The sequence below is a fragment of the Pezoporus occidentalis genome, unplaced genomic scaffold (assembly GCF_034315485.1).
Source record: "Pezoporus occidentalis ecotype Australia unplaced genomic scaffold, CSIRO_AGI_Poc_V1 ctg36, whole genome shotgun sequence".
In the NCBI taxonomy this organism is placed as follows: Eukaryota; Metazoa; Chordata; class Aves; order Psittaciformes; family Psittacidae; genus Pezoporus; species Pezoporus occidentalis.
In genome coordinates this window covers 449,537-466,195 of record NW_026915591.1, presented here as the reverse complement: position 1 = coordinate 466,195, position 16,659 = coordinate 449,537, and the positions used below count along the sequence as shown (strand labels likewise).

General features: G+C 41.3%; 1 protein-coding gene across 3 annotated transcripts in view; it reads left to right on the top strand.

Annotated features, from left to right (window-relative positions):
• Positions 1-14,288: 14,288 nt before the first annotated feature.
• NUDT14 (nudix hydrolase 14) overlaps positions 14,289-16,659 on the top strand; it is a 63,861-nt gene continuing 61,490 nt past the window's right edge. For 2 of the 3 annotated variants that reach the window (XM_062630698.1, XM_062630695.1), the window contains exon 1: positions 14,325-14,457. Coding sequence is in view for 1 of the 3 variants with exons in the window: in XM_062630694.1 (XP_062486678.1) it covers positions 14,377-14,457 (81 nt within the window). In the remaining 2 variants the exon portion in view is untranslated. Of the gene's footprint in view, positions 14,458-16,659 lie in introns of all 3 variants that reach the window. The other variant, XM_062630694.1, reaches the window with a different exon arrangement.

The following is a 16,659-nucleotide window of genomic DNA, read 5'->3' as shown; positions in this document are numbered from 1 at the left end:
CTCTGCCTAAGGGTTTTGCCATCTCGCTCTCTCTTTCAACACCACCCTGCTGTTTGGCTAGCGAGACACGTTGTTTCTCTAACTAGACCAAGGATTTTGCCAAGTCCTGTTCCTTTCACTTCTGTAGCATATTTAGAATTCCTCCAGCCCTCTGTATCTCAAAATTCTTGGCCCTGCACGACTGTTTTATTTCGGTTGCTAGAAGCCCACACTAACCTAACCGTATTTTGGCTGGCAACACAGATCTTTGCAACCATGTCTGTTTTTCCCTGGGCACATCCTTGTTTACTGAGTCTGATGGTGGTAGAACCAGTACAGTAAAAGCATATAAAGACATCAAGGAAAATCCTTGAGTGTTTAAGTGATCTTGAGTCTTTAAAACAAATAAAAGTGCCACAAATCAGGGCTGAGCACAAGCCTAAGACTCAGGTTTTCTTTGTTTTGTTTTGTTTTGTATTTTTTTTTTTGCTTTCTTTTTTGAGGATACTTGTATCTGTCTACTGACTACAGCTTTTTTATTTTTTTTCCTAATGTTTCCAAAATGTAAGCATACTATGAACAATTTTAATTTTTCCTGCCCAGTTTGAGCACAGGTGAATGCCCACAAGCAGCTCTCTCTGGATAATGGCAAACACGATGCAGAGACTCTGTGGTACTCCCATTAAAGCTGACTGAACTGGGATATTACAGCTATTCATGTCTGCTAATATGTTATTGGATTGCTGGTTTAGTAGCAATGGTAGATAAATGTAGATGTTGGTATTGGTGATGGCAATGATAAAAATATAACAGTACAAGCTTACTGTCTTCTGCAAATCACTCTATTACCTCTATTACCTTCCCCACTGCTATTATCTTCCTTCTCTAGTAGGCTATACAGAGCACTAGCTTCAACAGTTTTCTAATATACAAGATGCACAACATTGCTTTCGTTGCCTCTGATTAACTAAAAGTCAAAGTTAACTCTTTTTTTTTAGAGCTTTTTATAAAACTCATTTTGTCTGAACTTGGAAAATGTGACTATACATGGGAAAAGGCAGGCTCTCTTCTTTTTTTTTTTTTTTGTCTGAACACAATGGCAGGATAAGGGAGGCACCACTCATTACAAGGAATACATTTTAATCAAGTTGCCCAGCACCAAGTATTTGTCTTCCACCACTTTAGTTGCCAATGTTTGTTTTCTGTCTGGGAGAAGAAACAGACAACACTTTTTATTGTAATAAAAATCTTTCAGAATGAAGCAAACAGAATTACCTAATTTGGAGGATCTACTTCTTTACTTGGTATGCGAGTGACCTAGGAGGTAAAGGTGACTGGAGATCTCCCATTACAGCATTTCTGGAGCAGATTTAACACTTTCCTGCTCAGATTGCTAGCTAAGAAGCACGGGACAGATTGTGATGGTATTTGATTCAACTTTCCCTGCGTCAATAACATCGCCATTACTATCACATATGGCTTGGCTTGAGTGGGAACTGCAAAATATGCTGCTCTGACTAAAACTGCATTTGGGAAGGTGGAAATCTGGTTTTATTAAACACACGTGGGTGACTGTTAAAATTAATTCTCTAGCTAAAAGCAGGATTTCATCTTCAGTCTCACAACAATCCCATTCTCTGGTACGATAGCATCTAGAGTTGCCAGATTAAAGGATATTATCACAAGATTTCTGATGTATTTCTTTATCCTACAGTACTGGGTGTCTAAGTTCATGAAGACAAGAAATCACAATGAGAAGAAAGACTTATCTTTCACCTAAATAGTTCATCTCAAGACTCCAAGTTTATGCAGAAATATACAAAAGCCTTAAAGACTCCACTCATAGTGCAGGGAAACTTAAATGCTTATTTATTTTGAATCCTTGTTACATTATGGCCAATCTCCAGGACTCTGGGACTCAATGCTTCATTGTTGTTGTTGTTGTTGTTGTTGTTGGCTGACAGAAAACACTAACAACACTTAAGGGCTTCAAGCATGTTCTCTTTCTGGATGTAGCATGACATGGATGCATAACATGGATGTAGCATAACATGGATGTTGCTGACAACTTATTATCTGTGACCAGGTAGAAATAAGAGACTACTGTTCTGTTCTAGGACTCATCTCCTTTAAAGCCAGATCTCTCTCCCTTTTCTTCCAGCAGCATTTAACTCCCCAATATCAAGGGAGGAAAGAGTAAGAGGAGGGGTGAAGAGGCAAAAACATGAAACCTAAGTCCTCTTTCTTCTACATCACCTTGCATACCAAGGGAGCAGCCACGTTGTCACTGAGACACAGCACAAAAGACACCAGCACTGTGGGTTGTCCTCCCAGGATTCTCCCACAGGAGGGAAACCAGGCAAGAGGAGACAGGAGGTAGTGGAGAACTGGAACAATCGTGTTTTCTGCTGTGCTCTTCTCCCCAGGTAAATCCCTCCTGGCCTTGTGTCACAAAGCCCTTTACAGCTGAAACTTAGAGGAATCTGTCAACTTGTCTACAAACTACCAAAAAATATTGTGTTAACTATCAGCCACCATGAGATGGTTTTCCTTGGAACATGTGCTCCAGTGGTGAATTATCCCCACTGCTGGAAACACACATCGTTTTTTCTTATTTAAACTTGCTCTTGCAGTGCCATACAACATTTTTCTGCAAGGGTGAATTAGGCAAAAAAAAAGCACGCAAAGATACCTTGGGGGGGACACTGACTGATGATGTGCACGGGATTCAGTCTTTGTCCCAGAGCCATCCATGAATGGATCAGTTCTCATTTTCATAAAATTCTTGTTTATTCTGCTGGCCTACTAATTACTACTATTAAAGCAAATGGTACCATGTATGGTCTTGCATGTGCATTATTAAGAACATCAACAACCTAGAGCTGCCAGGCACCTAGGTGTGTTTCAAGGAGCTGTATGCAAACATGTACATCCATCAGATGGGCATTTCTTTGATTATCCCTTTGTTTTACCTTTGCTGTCTCTTAGTGCAGTTCCCTGGTATGGACACTGTCCACACTGATATCAGCTGCCTACCAGTTTTAGCCATCAGTTGCTATGAACTCTGTGCTATTCGTTTGGCAGAGCTCTCACTCCCAAGCAGTCTGCTATGGTTGTGGGCACTTTCCTGTGTTGGAGGGACCAGAAATGAAGGTGATTTCACATGCTTGTGGACCACATCACCTCTGTGGCCCATGAAACTCCCTGAAACCATCCCCTGTTCACTGCTGGCACTGGGAATACATCTGGATTCAAAAGTATGATATGTAATTTTATGTAAATTTATTTTTCCTCCCAAACACTGCAAGCCACTGTAAGGGATCCTTTTACCTTTTCAGATCTGACATCCAGGAGGATGTAGGATTGATTTTCCTCCAACAAATCAGCAACATTATGTCAACAGAGAGTTTGTCCTATAAATTGGATTGGAGGTGAACATGCAGCACTCCTCATGACATGAGCAATAGATTATTTTGGAAAATAATCTGTAGAAATATTGTTAAATCTCACCCACAGAGAGGTGTCAGAGATCCCAAGCTTGGGCAAAGAAGTAACCCACTGACTAACTCAAAGGAGTAACTGTCTGAAAGACAGATTCCTGAAGACATGACTTCACACAAAGCAGCCACTGAGCTTATCAACTCCAACACAAGAGTTTCATATAGGTCAAAACAGTTCAAATCAAACATCTCATTATTCACGAGCCATGTTCTTTCTTTTTTTCTTGTTGTGAGAAAATGGTTTTCTTCCACCCAGAGCTTTTAAAACAGTTTTCATTTATCCCTCAGTTGTCTCTGCTTGGTAAGAGCATTACACAAGTGGAGAAATATAAATTTATTTTCTATAGATTGGAAGTATTTTTTTCCAGTCAGCTCTGTTACTAAGTCAGCTGTGTGCACTGCCAAAGGAAGTAATGGAAGTTGTCTGTACAGAACAGAATGAGCACAAATCAACAGGAGCAAAAATTGTGTTTCTCTCGAGTCACTGGCAAAAAACAAACCTATCAATGATGTAAAACAAGACAGGACTCACCACAGACTTGCAGATTCTCTGTACTATATGGATGGTATCCAAGTTGCATGACTGCTTCACAACTCTTTTTCCTTTATTTCAAATAGTATCAGCCTTCAGACTGCTTCTCAGCATATCTATCTGTCTGCTTTCAGACACTACTGCACTGATTTCCATCTGGTGCATGGTTTAAGTTTTCCTTGCAACCTTAAGGATTAACTGCCCTTTTTTTAAACAGAACTTTAGATTCTGAAGCATGCTAAAGAAAACAATCATAGCAAAGAAGCGCCAAATCTCTTGCAAACTTTCCCCTGATCATTGGGCATTCAAGGATCTACCAGCAGCTGTTAATGTAACGTTATGGATGTTTAGCAGGACTTCCTGTATCTAATGAACATAGCTCTTTCAGTGAGGAGACAAAGTGCAACGCTGTCCCAGGAAAATAAAAATGATGTAACACTCAGTCAGGAATGCACTTACTACATGGCCCGGAATGGTGAATTGATCTCAGGCTTCTGTGACAAAGATCTCATCTGTAGTCCCCATGTACTGCAGGCACTGGCGTAGCTTCAGAACGAGCACAGATTCTGCTCCCAAAAGGAACTGATTAGGAGGGATGTTCCAGGAGCTATTTGATACAGGGAGCAGAATCCAGAATGCCATTTATAGAGTAAAAAAAAATAAAAAAATAAGCAAAGCAATCTTAAATATTTTTACGTCTATGAATGCCAACAGCATCATCTAACTGACAGTGAAAATAAAGGCTTTTTAAGCACTCCTATAAACATGGTGTTCCTCGTTTGAACTAAGCAGAGCGGATGGGCAGATGTATTTGTATGAGTGTGGCACATTAACAGAAAAAGATTCAGTATGCTTTCCGCTGCTTTCCTCTTTATTTTAACAGGAATTATACATGTAGGTCCATTTAAAATCCCTCTGCTCATTTCTCTATGCCTTGCTGCACACAGAATAAATCCAGAGATATGTGAAGCAAAATGTAAAGTTTGTGAGGAGACCCAGTGGTTTTGGAAACACAGACAACATAATACAGGCAACTTGTAAGAAAGGCTTTCAGCATCTTTTGACAGATACTCAACTGGTGGTAACAGTGAAAGCAAGAGAGTGAAAATGTACTTGGAGTTTTGCTTAATCAATGCCATAAAATAAATCCAAGTTAAAATGGGTGTTGCCCAACCCAATTGCCAAACATTACTGCCGCAATAAAAAGACAAATGTTTATTAGCTTAACTATGAAACTGGAGAAAATGCTCCTCCATTCAATTAGATAAACAAATACAGTACTGAGTATATAATAGGGTCCTTTCAAGTAAATTATGCTTCCTCACTCATGTGTAAAAGAAAAATGACTTTATATGTTTATATCCCTGTAAAATAAGAAACCATCAAGGCTCTCCTTCAGTTCTACTCCAAATATATATATATATAAAAAAGGTTTAAATTATGTCCATTTTATGACAACATGAGCACAGCAAAGAAGTATAGCCAGGCTGATATTCCAGCTTTTCTTCTCATTACAACAAGAATGAGGGAGAAAAAAAATCTCCATTATGTTCTCATTTGCAGTAGCACAAATCCCCAGGAACTGCACTGACTTCAGTTGCTTCTTTTGGATTTACAGCAGTCTGAAAGAGCTTAGAATTTGGTCACACATGAATGATGAACAGAACATCCACATTCACTCTATTTTCCTTCCTGAAGTAAACAAAACATCATGTTGTCCTTAGCAAGGACAGATAATGTGCTACTGGTTTACCTGATTGTGTAGGCAGATTTATGCAGGAGCTAAGTGGGATGCCTCAGTGAAGGAAGTACTTAGTTACCTACTCCAGCAAATGCATACACATCTATGTCCAGAGAGAATGGCATTCTCTACAGGATCAGGGCATTAGGCAAAAGGATAAAATGCATACACACAGCATTATGCATCCAGTGATGAGAACCACCTGTTTGTGAGTCTGTTTATTGTTTCTGCCAAAGATTGGCTCTACATCATGACAATCCCTACTGCAGATATATTAGCATACATGGATTGTATATCTTTAAAATACAAAGTAGAAAACCGTAGTGGTTAATTGTAGAGCACTAAGGTTGAAACAATATGTAGTTCCTTACTGTTACGGAGGCTATTTTCTTCATGCAGTCTGCTTAATTATGAGAATCTCATATCTAGTCTCAGAAAAAAAAGCAATGCAGTGAATAGCTCCCTATCGATTTAAAAGAAATGATACCCCTTGCACAGCACAAGCAAACTTCAGATCCTAATGCCCCATGTCTTGTCCATCTTGTTCAGCTGAGGTGCAACATCCTATACATAAGCAGGTAGCCTAACAGACAGTGTATTTTCTTTGGTCTTGACACCTATCAATCAGTATTAAAAACATCCACCACTTCCATTCTGCAGGCTTTCTAATAGAGTGGCTACAGGCAAGGAAGAGGCATTAAGAGAAGGAGCATTGCTAAAGTAAAGTGAAAATAGGCTGCTCCAGGAGATCAACAGAGATTAGGGTTAGATATCCCTGGGCTGTTTTACTGTGAGCATACTAATGCCCAAATCTCCAATTAAAATATTCTGGAAACCTTCTATGCAGCCTTTAAGAACACAGCACAAAACAATAAATCCAGCAAGAGAATTTCACAAGTAGGAAGGAGGGGGAAAGGTTGATTTTTGTGAGTTCCTTGTTGGAGATTTTTTGCTGAACTATAACCAAAGAAGTGAAAATGTCTAAGTATGCAGAACATTTATTAAAAAAACTTGTCAAGGCTTCAGTCAAGCCCTCAAAAGTTACGAAATGTCAATGCCAACAGTTTTGAGAGTCCAATGTTAAGATGCCTAGGATTTTATTTTTCAGTTTGATTCTCTTAAAGACCCAAACTCTAACTTTCCAGCAAGCCCTCAATAACAGATGAGCTCAGCTGCTTGCAGGTTACTTGCTAAATCACCTCAACTCAACCAGTCTGATCCCTGTGCTGTTTCCTAACTTCAACTCTCCTATGCTGAAATCCTGATGCTCTGTATCTCCAGGCCATGTTCCTCACTGCTGTAGCACTCCCAGTCTTCATTCTCCAGGCTGTCCACACACGCTCTTTGATGAGAAGTTACACCTCCCTGAACTAAGTTGCGGAGAGCATACCCTATCCTTCCTTGGAGCTCTACTCCAACTCACTTCTAACCGCAAGAATCTCACAAAAGCGTTTAGGCTGTTTTGTTCTGTGTTTTGATACTGCTGAACACAATGAAGTTCTGAATTCCTAAGTAGTGATGCAATACAAATAAATATGAAAGTAATACAGTATGCCTAATGAAGAATAGGCAGGAAAATGGCCAGTTGTGTCTCCTTACCTTTCTATCTCATAAATCACATATACATGTACTTATATTTAAATATGTCAAAATAAAAGCCTACCTGTTCCTTACATCTTGGGGGGGGGGGGGGGGAAGCTTTGGGGTTTTGGGTTTTTGGGTTGTTTTTTTTGTTTGCTTTTTTTTTTTTGGCATGTCTCGATTTACCGAACAGAAACATTTCATACAGAGAAGTATTCAATTAAATTCCTTCAGAAAACGGGCAAGTTTCCACTGGAGCAATGCCAGGACCAGCTTCTGAGCAGCAGCTGGTAGTCTCCTAAGGACCAGGGCTTCCAACTCCCACAGCTTCAACAAATCTTGCTAGGCAAACTGCCTACATATTAAGGACCCTTGGACTTACAATACCTGCAGTCTAGGGCAGTCTACAAGGCACAGCACAGTGTCATGGTGATTGGAGAGCTCAGAGATACAAGGGGCATGGCTAGAGCCATGGCCAGCATTCCAGTATCCAACAGCTCTGGCTCCAGCCCTTTTTGCAGACAATTTCAAACTATTGGCACATCAAGGTTCCCTGAGAAATCAAAATAGTTTTCTCCTTCCACTTCTATTACATACATATGGGGTAAACAAAAGCAGATTCTTCTTATTCCTTTACTCTCCTTCAGCTGTTCCTTATTACTGTACGTTAGCCTTGTTTGTTCCTCTGTATGAACAGGTTTCCAGCTCTTTTAGGAAAGACACCATTTCTCTACCTGTACTTGAACAGTTTCTATCATAATGAGACCCAGATTGTAGCTGTACATGGCACTGTAACACAAACAACAAGGTGTTATCATTTTCTTTTTTCCCTCATTAGAGAGGAGCTTATTGAAAAATCAGTCTTCCCTCTAATCTTTTTCACTCTGTTAGCTGTAGGCAACATTTGTTAGATAGTAATTAAAATAATTTAAAAGATCTAAATTTTGCATGCATATTGTTTCTTCTTTTTTTTCAGACTATGTGTTTGCTCTTCCCCCAGCTGAAAAGCTAGAAATGAGGATTTACTTCCCATGTTATCACCTCCCTCTTTCTACATTATACCATATTGCAACTTGTCATATTATATTGAGTATCTTATGAACTGTCTAATTGACATATTACCTGTTTACATTGAAGAGGTTTTTTTTCTGGTATTTTTAGAGATTGATTTGATGACATGACATCCATACTTGCAATTAATATATTTAAATTATTTTTTCTTGCTGTATTTAGTTCAAGGATTTTAATGATGATATGCACTGAAAAAAGAGCTTTGTATCAGCTTTTCATTTCACAAGGCAGATGATAGATAGATAGATAGATAGATAGATAGATAGATAAATAGATAGATAAATTTTAGCTCTTCTGTGAAATTACAATATTCTACTAGGCACAAGTAAGTTTTCCACTACAGCCATGAGACTGTACTTGACTTTGCAAAGTAAAGACCAAGATGGTTGCTTCTCATTAAAAGAGACTTGGCTTGTCTGAAAACAAGGAGGAACTAAGGAAAACATCTAAGAGAAACAAACTGAAATATTCCTCTAACTCATTGTGGTGTGCATCAGCAATACCATGTACCATACCTTTCTTGCTCATGGTGTCAGTCCTTATGAACCAAATTCTGCAAACCCATACATGAATAATTACTCTGAGTTCTTTGGACTGAGGCTATTCATGTGATTAAAGCAACTCTGAACCAACTGATGGTGAATAAAACTGTTGGAACATCATAATGTTATGCACTGCAGTGTAAGACCTCTAATTTCATATTTTGTTATAGAAATGTAAATTATTTTAAAAGAAAAGTAATCTCTCATAAAAGTTACTACTAAAATAAAAACAAATTTCTCTAGGGCTCTATTTACAATGCCAGAAGAATCGCATAAGCATGATTCCTGACTTTCATGAATGTAACCAGGGTGGTTATGCCCCAGAACTGAATAATAATTAAAAGCTAGATATTGGCAGCTTCAGGCTTGCTTTTCTGAAGAAGCCTAAGGGGTAAACTTTAGAAGCCAAACTTCACAACAGCCACTTCATTACAGAAGGAACCCCAGAGAAGTGCTCAAAACTAACATCTCTGTGGCAATGCAAGGATGGCCCACATGAAGAGGATGAGATTTCAATGTGCCAACCATAAGGATTCCCAACAGAAGATTACAGGAGATACTGGATTTGGGACATTTTCACTGATCCTTCCCAGTAAGCCTGTACAGCAAAGGTGTCCAACCTTCCTGATACCCTTAACAAAAAATGCATGTAGTCCGGGGAGATGATGAGGAGGAGGATGTTCTGGGAGCAGTTTCCAGGCAGAAGACAATGGCTCTGCTGGTGTCCCAGCCATCTGCTGCTGCACGGGGCTGAACCAGGCATGCAGCTGGATCCTGGGTCAGCCAAAGCCTGTTGGCTTCAGCAGCCCCTTTAGAGCTGCTTTCCCTTAGTGCTGGGGATTCAGGTTATCTCCCACCCCAACATCAAAGCCTGTCTACCAAATATGTGTCACTGCCTTGGCACAGGTCCTGTGTTTAACAGACCATAGTTTTACCATCGTTTGCATTTCCTGTTTTTTTTCTGCAACCATAAGGGTTAGAAAGCATTTTTTAAGAATGAAAACTGAGAATTGCAAGTCAGCACGCCTCTAGTTGCTTTCATGCAATATCTTAGTAACTACAGTACTCATAAGTATCAAAAAAATATAAGAAAGTAATGACACTTTGTAATAAAATAAGGAGCCCTCTGAAGATAAGAAAGGATGAGGACTTGGTGTTTTTTGTTCATGAGCAATGGAATGTCAAAGAGCAAAGCAAGCCTGGTAAGGACTGCTGGTTATATTTAAAAGCACATGCAGACACGCACACGCACAAAAGATCACTATGGAAAAAGTGCTGCTTAACTGTGCATGAATGAGCCCAGCAGCTCAGGCACTTTGCTAAGCTCCAGCAGGAAGAGGGAAGTACCACAAGGGACATTCCTAGGTGCCCACCCACAGTAAACAGTAGGGCTAATGCCTGAACAGATGGGCTAGGGCAGGTGGCAAAGGGCTATCCTGGCTCCCTGCATACCCATACCCATGCACGCAGGTGGAGGTGAGTGTGCGCTTGGCTCCGGGAGCCACCACGAGCAGAAGGGCAGTAGCACCAAGCTTGCACAGGAAACATTCCCCTTGCGTCCCAAAGCAAACAGCAATAAAACAAACTGCTAATGAGGATGCAACCTGACCCTCTGCAGAATACATGCCCAAGGACTGGCTCTGTAAGGGCCAGGGAAGGAAGAACTCTGCTGGCAGAAACTTCAAGCTCAAGGGGATGTTTTTTTAAAACAGCAACTGAAAAATTGATTGGGTATTTTGCTGGTAATAAAAGTTACTCACAAAGTAACACAGAGCAAACACTTCTTTGAAGGAAAGAGAAGTCTGTTAAACAGAGAACCCTACCCTGCGGAAAGAATTCATTTTTAACACTAAGGTTAACATTTCATTTTTTATAAGAAATCCCAATGAATATTCCCTTAAGACTCTTCAAATCCAGACAAGACACTTCTCTTTTCCGTTCTGCCTGTTGACCTACTCTGCTGATCCTTCTTTCCAGGAAAGAAACAAACTTTCACTCCTGTTTTTTGCTTTTCTTTATTAGGCTGTTTATCACAGTTACACAAACCATCCTCAGACCTGTCAGAGCCTGTGCCAGCACAACATCTAGATTTTAGTAGCTTACAATAGGAGACCAGCAGCTCCAGAAAACTAAAGAACCCATGAGGGAACCAGACATAACAACATTCACAACCTTTCTCTCTTATTTTAAAAGGCAAGAAAACAACATATAATACAGAAGCCTCTTCTAAAGAAGGTAAAGGAACACATTTAACATAGTGAAAGGCAAACTGTCATTCTAACGCTTTCCTGGGTTTTGGGAGTCAAAGTAACAGTAACACTTAGCAAGGAAGATATGATGGCACAATGTAGTTGGTTTGGGGGAATATATCATTGAAAGCTTCTTTCAGTTAGGAGCATAAACCTGGATTGTGCTCTGCAAAGAAACTATGATAGCCATGAGTAATCCAGGATGTAAGAAGTTTGGGAATTAATTATCTAGGCACAGCATCATAGAAATGTAAATGATAATTTCTGTAGTAGTACTAATCAAAAATAAAAGATTTTGCAAGCAGTTAAACACAGGCTTTAATGTTAGTATCACAACCATCTTACTGAATAAAACAGACATGAACACAGTCCTTGAACACTTTGGAATTATGAATGTCGATTTTCAAAAGTTTTTAGAGGAACACCACCACTAGTACTTTTGCTTTAAAAAGGAGCAGGCACACAGGGATGTCAAATAACACACAACAGAGTAGTTCAGAGATCTGCAAGCTGATTGTTATCTGAAGTTATAAATCCATATGGGGCAGCGATCTGTGTGAGCAAAAAATCCTGGTCTCTCAACGTCCTCTGGAATCAAGTTACTCCAGCAAAGTGGCATGTGGGCATGTGCCATGGTGGGAATTTATGTGTGAACAGGGCTCTCCCGACCCCTAAGCTGAGCTGCTTAGTAGTGTCTCTGCATTGTATCCTCTCATACTTCTCGCTGTGAAGCCAGTGCATTTGGGCCAGGTCAGTGTCGCTGCACTGGTCAGTGCAGAGAAGACACAAAAGTAGTGCAAAGGAACAGGAAAGAAGAAGTGCATCTCATCCATGCAAATATAAATTGTTCCCCTTATTGGCCTTTGGAATTGGGAATTTCCTTCTCAGGATTGTTCCTGGGCTGACAAAGGCAAAGCCACTTGCTGCATGGGGTATCTAGGCCTTAAAGAAGAATAGTAATGAAAATCAGGTCCAGCTACTCAATCCTAGTCCCACTACACAGGGCATTATCTTTCCTATTTATTTTCTTGCTCAGATTTCAACTGTAAAAAGATAACACTAAGGCAGCTCCTCAGTCTGTTAAACCCTTAGTTCAGCAAGCAGACTTACAAAGAACATTTTCCAATAGAGAAGTCTACCACTTTCATCTGCAAGTGTAACGCTAGAGCACCCTGAAATGTGTTTCCCTGTGACATTGAACTCAACTGTTCCACGTACATTAGCGAGATCAGGTCTGTGACACATCACAACCCCAAAGCTTCCCAACTAATACTAAGAATGGAATAAGCAATCCATCACATGCTATGACATGTTCCCCAAAACACACACACACTCAAAACCTTAAAGTGGTGTCAGAATGTTTATTGAAAATGGCAATCTAACTGGCTGAATCAACGTGGGTAGCTGGTAACTTTTAACATAAGCAAACAGAGATACTGTAAACTTGCTGTGCATGGAAACTGTGTTTATACTTGAACTGGACTTGGAAGACTGAAATAATTTAATAGAAAAATATAGCTTAAGTTCCCAGGAGCTCTGAATGACCTCAAGATCATTCTGAAAGAAACCCAGAATAGAGGGACATAGCCAATGATGCAAATAGAGTTACACAAATATTTTCAAAGTCAGCTAGTAAAATACATTGTAGCCTTTTTGTTACAACAGCTTTGCAAATATACTTTAAAAAACACGCTATTCAGTCCTACCAAACACCTGTCACTTGCATTATCAGAACTGATTGTAAGCATTTTGCAATGTAAATGCTGTCTTATTTACTTCTTAGTGAGTTTTTTAATTGCTGGAGCTGGCTTTTTTTAGCTATACTGCTAAGATGCTTCCTACCACATAACATATGTGGTACTTTCTTTGTGATGCAAGAGAAATAGATTGAAAGAGAAAAAAAGAAACACAAGAAATTTCAAATTATTCTGTGTGGTCAACATATTGACAAAATAATTTGACTTATACAGAAACTAAAATAGCTGCGCACTGAAACATCTGCGTGGCAAGTGAACACAATTCAGACACCACAAATTGCGAGCTCTGTTGCTAATGAATCTAGAAAATCATTATCAGGAGTATTAAAAAACCAAAGGGAATTTAACCTAATGTTACATAACGATGAACAAACTCCCATGAAAATCAGGAAATCCCTAAATCTAATAGAGTTTTTTTTTTTTTTTTTTAAGGGGTGGGGGGAGGGTAATTATTTTGTAACTTTGTTGCTGAAAACAGCCAGGGGAGTCTAATAAAACTGCATTTACTCTTCTGTCGTGGACTGGGTATGTAGCCACGACTGAAGCCGACCCTGAGAGGTAAAGTTTGAAAAGCAGCAAATCATAGAACCATTATTATGAAGACTTCCATTACTTTCACATAGAATACCACAGTATAAAATAAGGACACACTGCTGGCTACCAACAAGTCTTTATTTGTACCTGCATTTTCCACACCATTCATAAAACTCCCATTTTGACATGAAAACACAATGCAGGCAGAAATGAGATTGCGCTTTTCATAGAATGACAGAATAGTGTGGGCTGGAAGGGACCTTAAAGATGCTAGTTCCAACCACCCTGCCACAGACAGGCACATCTTCAACGCAATCAGGTGGTCAAATCCCTGTCCAATTTGTCCTTGAACACTTCCAGGGATAGGGTATCCACAACTTTCCGAAGCAATCTGCTCCAGTGTCTCATCAAGGTCATCATCCTGCAAAACATGACACATGCCCAGGATCGCAGCAAAATTCAGCACACAGCTTACATCAAGCCTTCAGGCTCGCAAGGGGGGGACCTGTTTTCTGTTTAATGCAGGAGTAACACATACATTTTGGTGTAATGTGTGCAAATGACTGACCCCCCCCAGAGAACCTTTGCCAACTTTTAAGAAAACAGCAGCACAAGTAGGTGGTTTTAAGGAGTAAAAGTGGCAAGACTCCTGCGAGCTGCTACCCGCGTCTCCGTTTTGGGAATGAAACCTAGCATTCTTCTCTTAGAGGGAAGCGAGCAGCAGGGTGCCGCAGCCCCGTCCGCGGGCCGGCCCGCACGGAGGGAAGGAGCTGCCGGACTCCGTACCGCGCCGGTGCCCCGGGCCTGCTCGCCGTCCTCGGCCTTGCCGCCAGCGGCTGCGCGCGCCTCTCTCCTTCCTCCTCCTCCTGGCGGCCGCTGCCCCGGCAGGGATGGAGGCCATCGAGGATCTGGCGCTCAAACCCTGCACCTCCTCCATCTACCTGCGGCCTTACCGCCTCTGTTACAGACAGGTAAGTGGCTCCAGCAGCTCGCCCCTTGGCGCCCGCCCAGCCCAGCCCCTTCCCTCACGGCCGAGCCAGATCCTCCCGTCCCTTTCACTAGCCCCTTCGTTCTCCCGGGCGGAGGAGCCCCTGCTGACTCGTAGCCGCGCGGCGGGCCTGGAGGCCGAGGGAGATGGGCTGGCTGGCCCGCAGTCCCCTCTGCCGTCTTGTCATCTCCCCGCGCCTCCGCCATTTTGGGAGAGGGCGGCGGTGCTTCAGGCGCATGGCGCCCTACCGCCCCGCCCGGAACCGCTCTTCCGCCGGCTGCGCTCCCGCTACCCTCCCACAGCAGCCTTCCCTGGGCAGCGGGGCCGGCGGGGTGCTAGTCGCGCAGCGGTCGTAGCCGGGAAGGCCGTGGGGTCACTGCCGTGGGGTCTGCCACCCACTCCAGCGCCTCCACGGGCCTGCCATGACCCCCGGTGTCCGCAACCTCAGCGAGGTCCGAGACTGTCGTCTTAACCCCGTTATGGTTTTTCACCTTTGAGTGGACACCTCTTGATTTGGGCCTTGCTTTGGTGCTGGTAGTCTTCAGATCGAGCCCATTGCTGACTAGCCCTTAGCGCAGCAGGTTGCTACATTGAGAAATCATGCCTGGTCAGCATTTTTACGTCAGTCACCTTTCACAGGATCCCTGAGAACTGGCACCTCGGTCAGTGGCAGGCAAGGTGCGAAAGGGAAGTCGCTTCTTGCAATAAAGGATTCCTTGAACATTTTTTGTGTGAGAGAGGTCATGCGCGAAGCTGGTTGTTTCTGTAGCTGATGATGCAGCATTGGCCCGTCCAGGCTGAACTCTTACCCAGGGAGAGGCATGGAAGTGACAATGCAGCAGGATTTGGACAGCCCCTGGAAATGTACGCTGCAGACCGTATCTTCTCTTGCTTTGTGTTGCTCTTAAACACATCAGTTGAAAATGCAGAAAAGGGAATGCACATAGAGGAGCTGTGTTCCAAGTCCAGCAATGAGATAAGGAAAAGCAAGGGTTCAAGTAGCTTGCATCAAAACAGATAAATCCATCTTTTCACCTTTTTTAAAAATACATTTTGTATATAATTTTCCTAAAGAAAGCCTACTTCTCATCTTGGGATAAGTAAAACATTTGTGAACAGGTGAAGGCTTTCCATTGAATTCATGATTTATTTTTAGGGATCAGAAAACCTGAAGAACATTCTTTCATGTTCTGAATTTTTCTGGGTTAGTTACTTCTTAATTTTATTTTAATTTCTGAGTCATGCTCTATTTACATGAAAAGTGAGATTTAATTAAAATGTACAAAACAGTATTACAAAATTACATTTAATTGAATAAAAGTACCTTCAATGAGATGAGTATGGTGAAGAAGAAACGAGGATGTGTTTGGTTGCGTGCTATGATTTGACAGAGACCAGTATTGCCACCAAAAGATACAGACTTGTCTTTTCTGCACATCTTGCTACTTCTTCTCCTTGCACAAGTGTTTGTGCCGCAGCATGGAGCTAGATGAGGAATGTGGTCCAGGTAATAACTAATTGGCCAAAAAAAAGTTAGTTTTAACCTGAACAAAATCTTTTGATTTAATTCAAATGCTTATGCTGGCAAAGGGAAGGTGGTAATGTGGTGGTTAGGGATGAGTGTTTGGGGGGCTGGCTGAGGGCAGAGACTGTTTCTCTTGGCCACAACACTGCCTTAAAATGAACATGAAATTGTAGTTTATATGACATTTGTACAGGAGCTGGCTTTCGTCCAGCCTACCGGGAGCATAAACAACAAATGCACAACTTCCTGCACCTGACCTGGGAGACAAGTCCTGTGTTTATTAAAAACATATCTTGTATTTAAAAACTGACTTACTAACCAGAGGAAATAGTATTTTCAGCCATTTGACTAATTGTTTCAAAGGGATTTAGGCCTGCTGAAAACCCTATTAAATAACTAAACAGTTTAGGGTTTAAAATCTAAATGAACTAGGTGCATGATCTGCTTAAGAATTTCTAAAAATTCCACCACTCATCTAAGACTGAAAATTATTTACGAAATCTAGCCCTTGATCTTAATGGTTTTATGCTGAGTAGGTCTTCCCCCTGTCCAACTTTTTTATTCACTAGCTAAAAAAAAAACTTTTCTTCTTCTTGGTTCCTAATTGCTGCTGTATCTTAGAGTAATATTAGTTTCCCCCTTCCATGGATTCCCTGCACC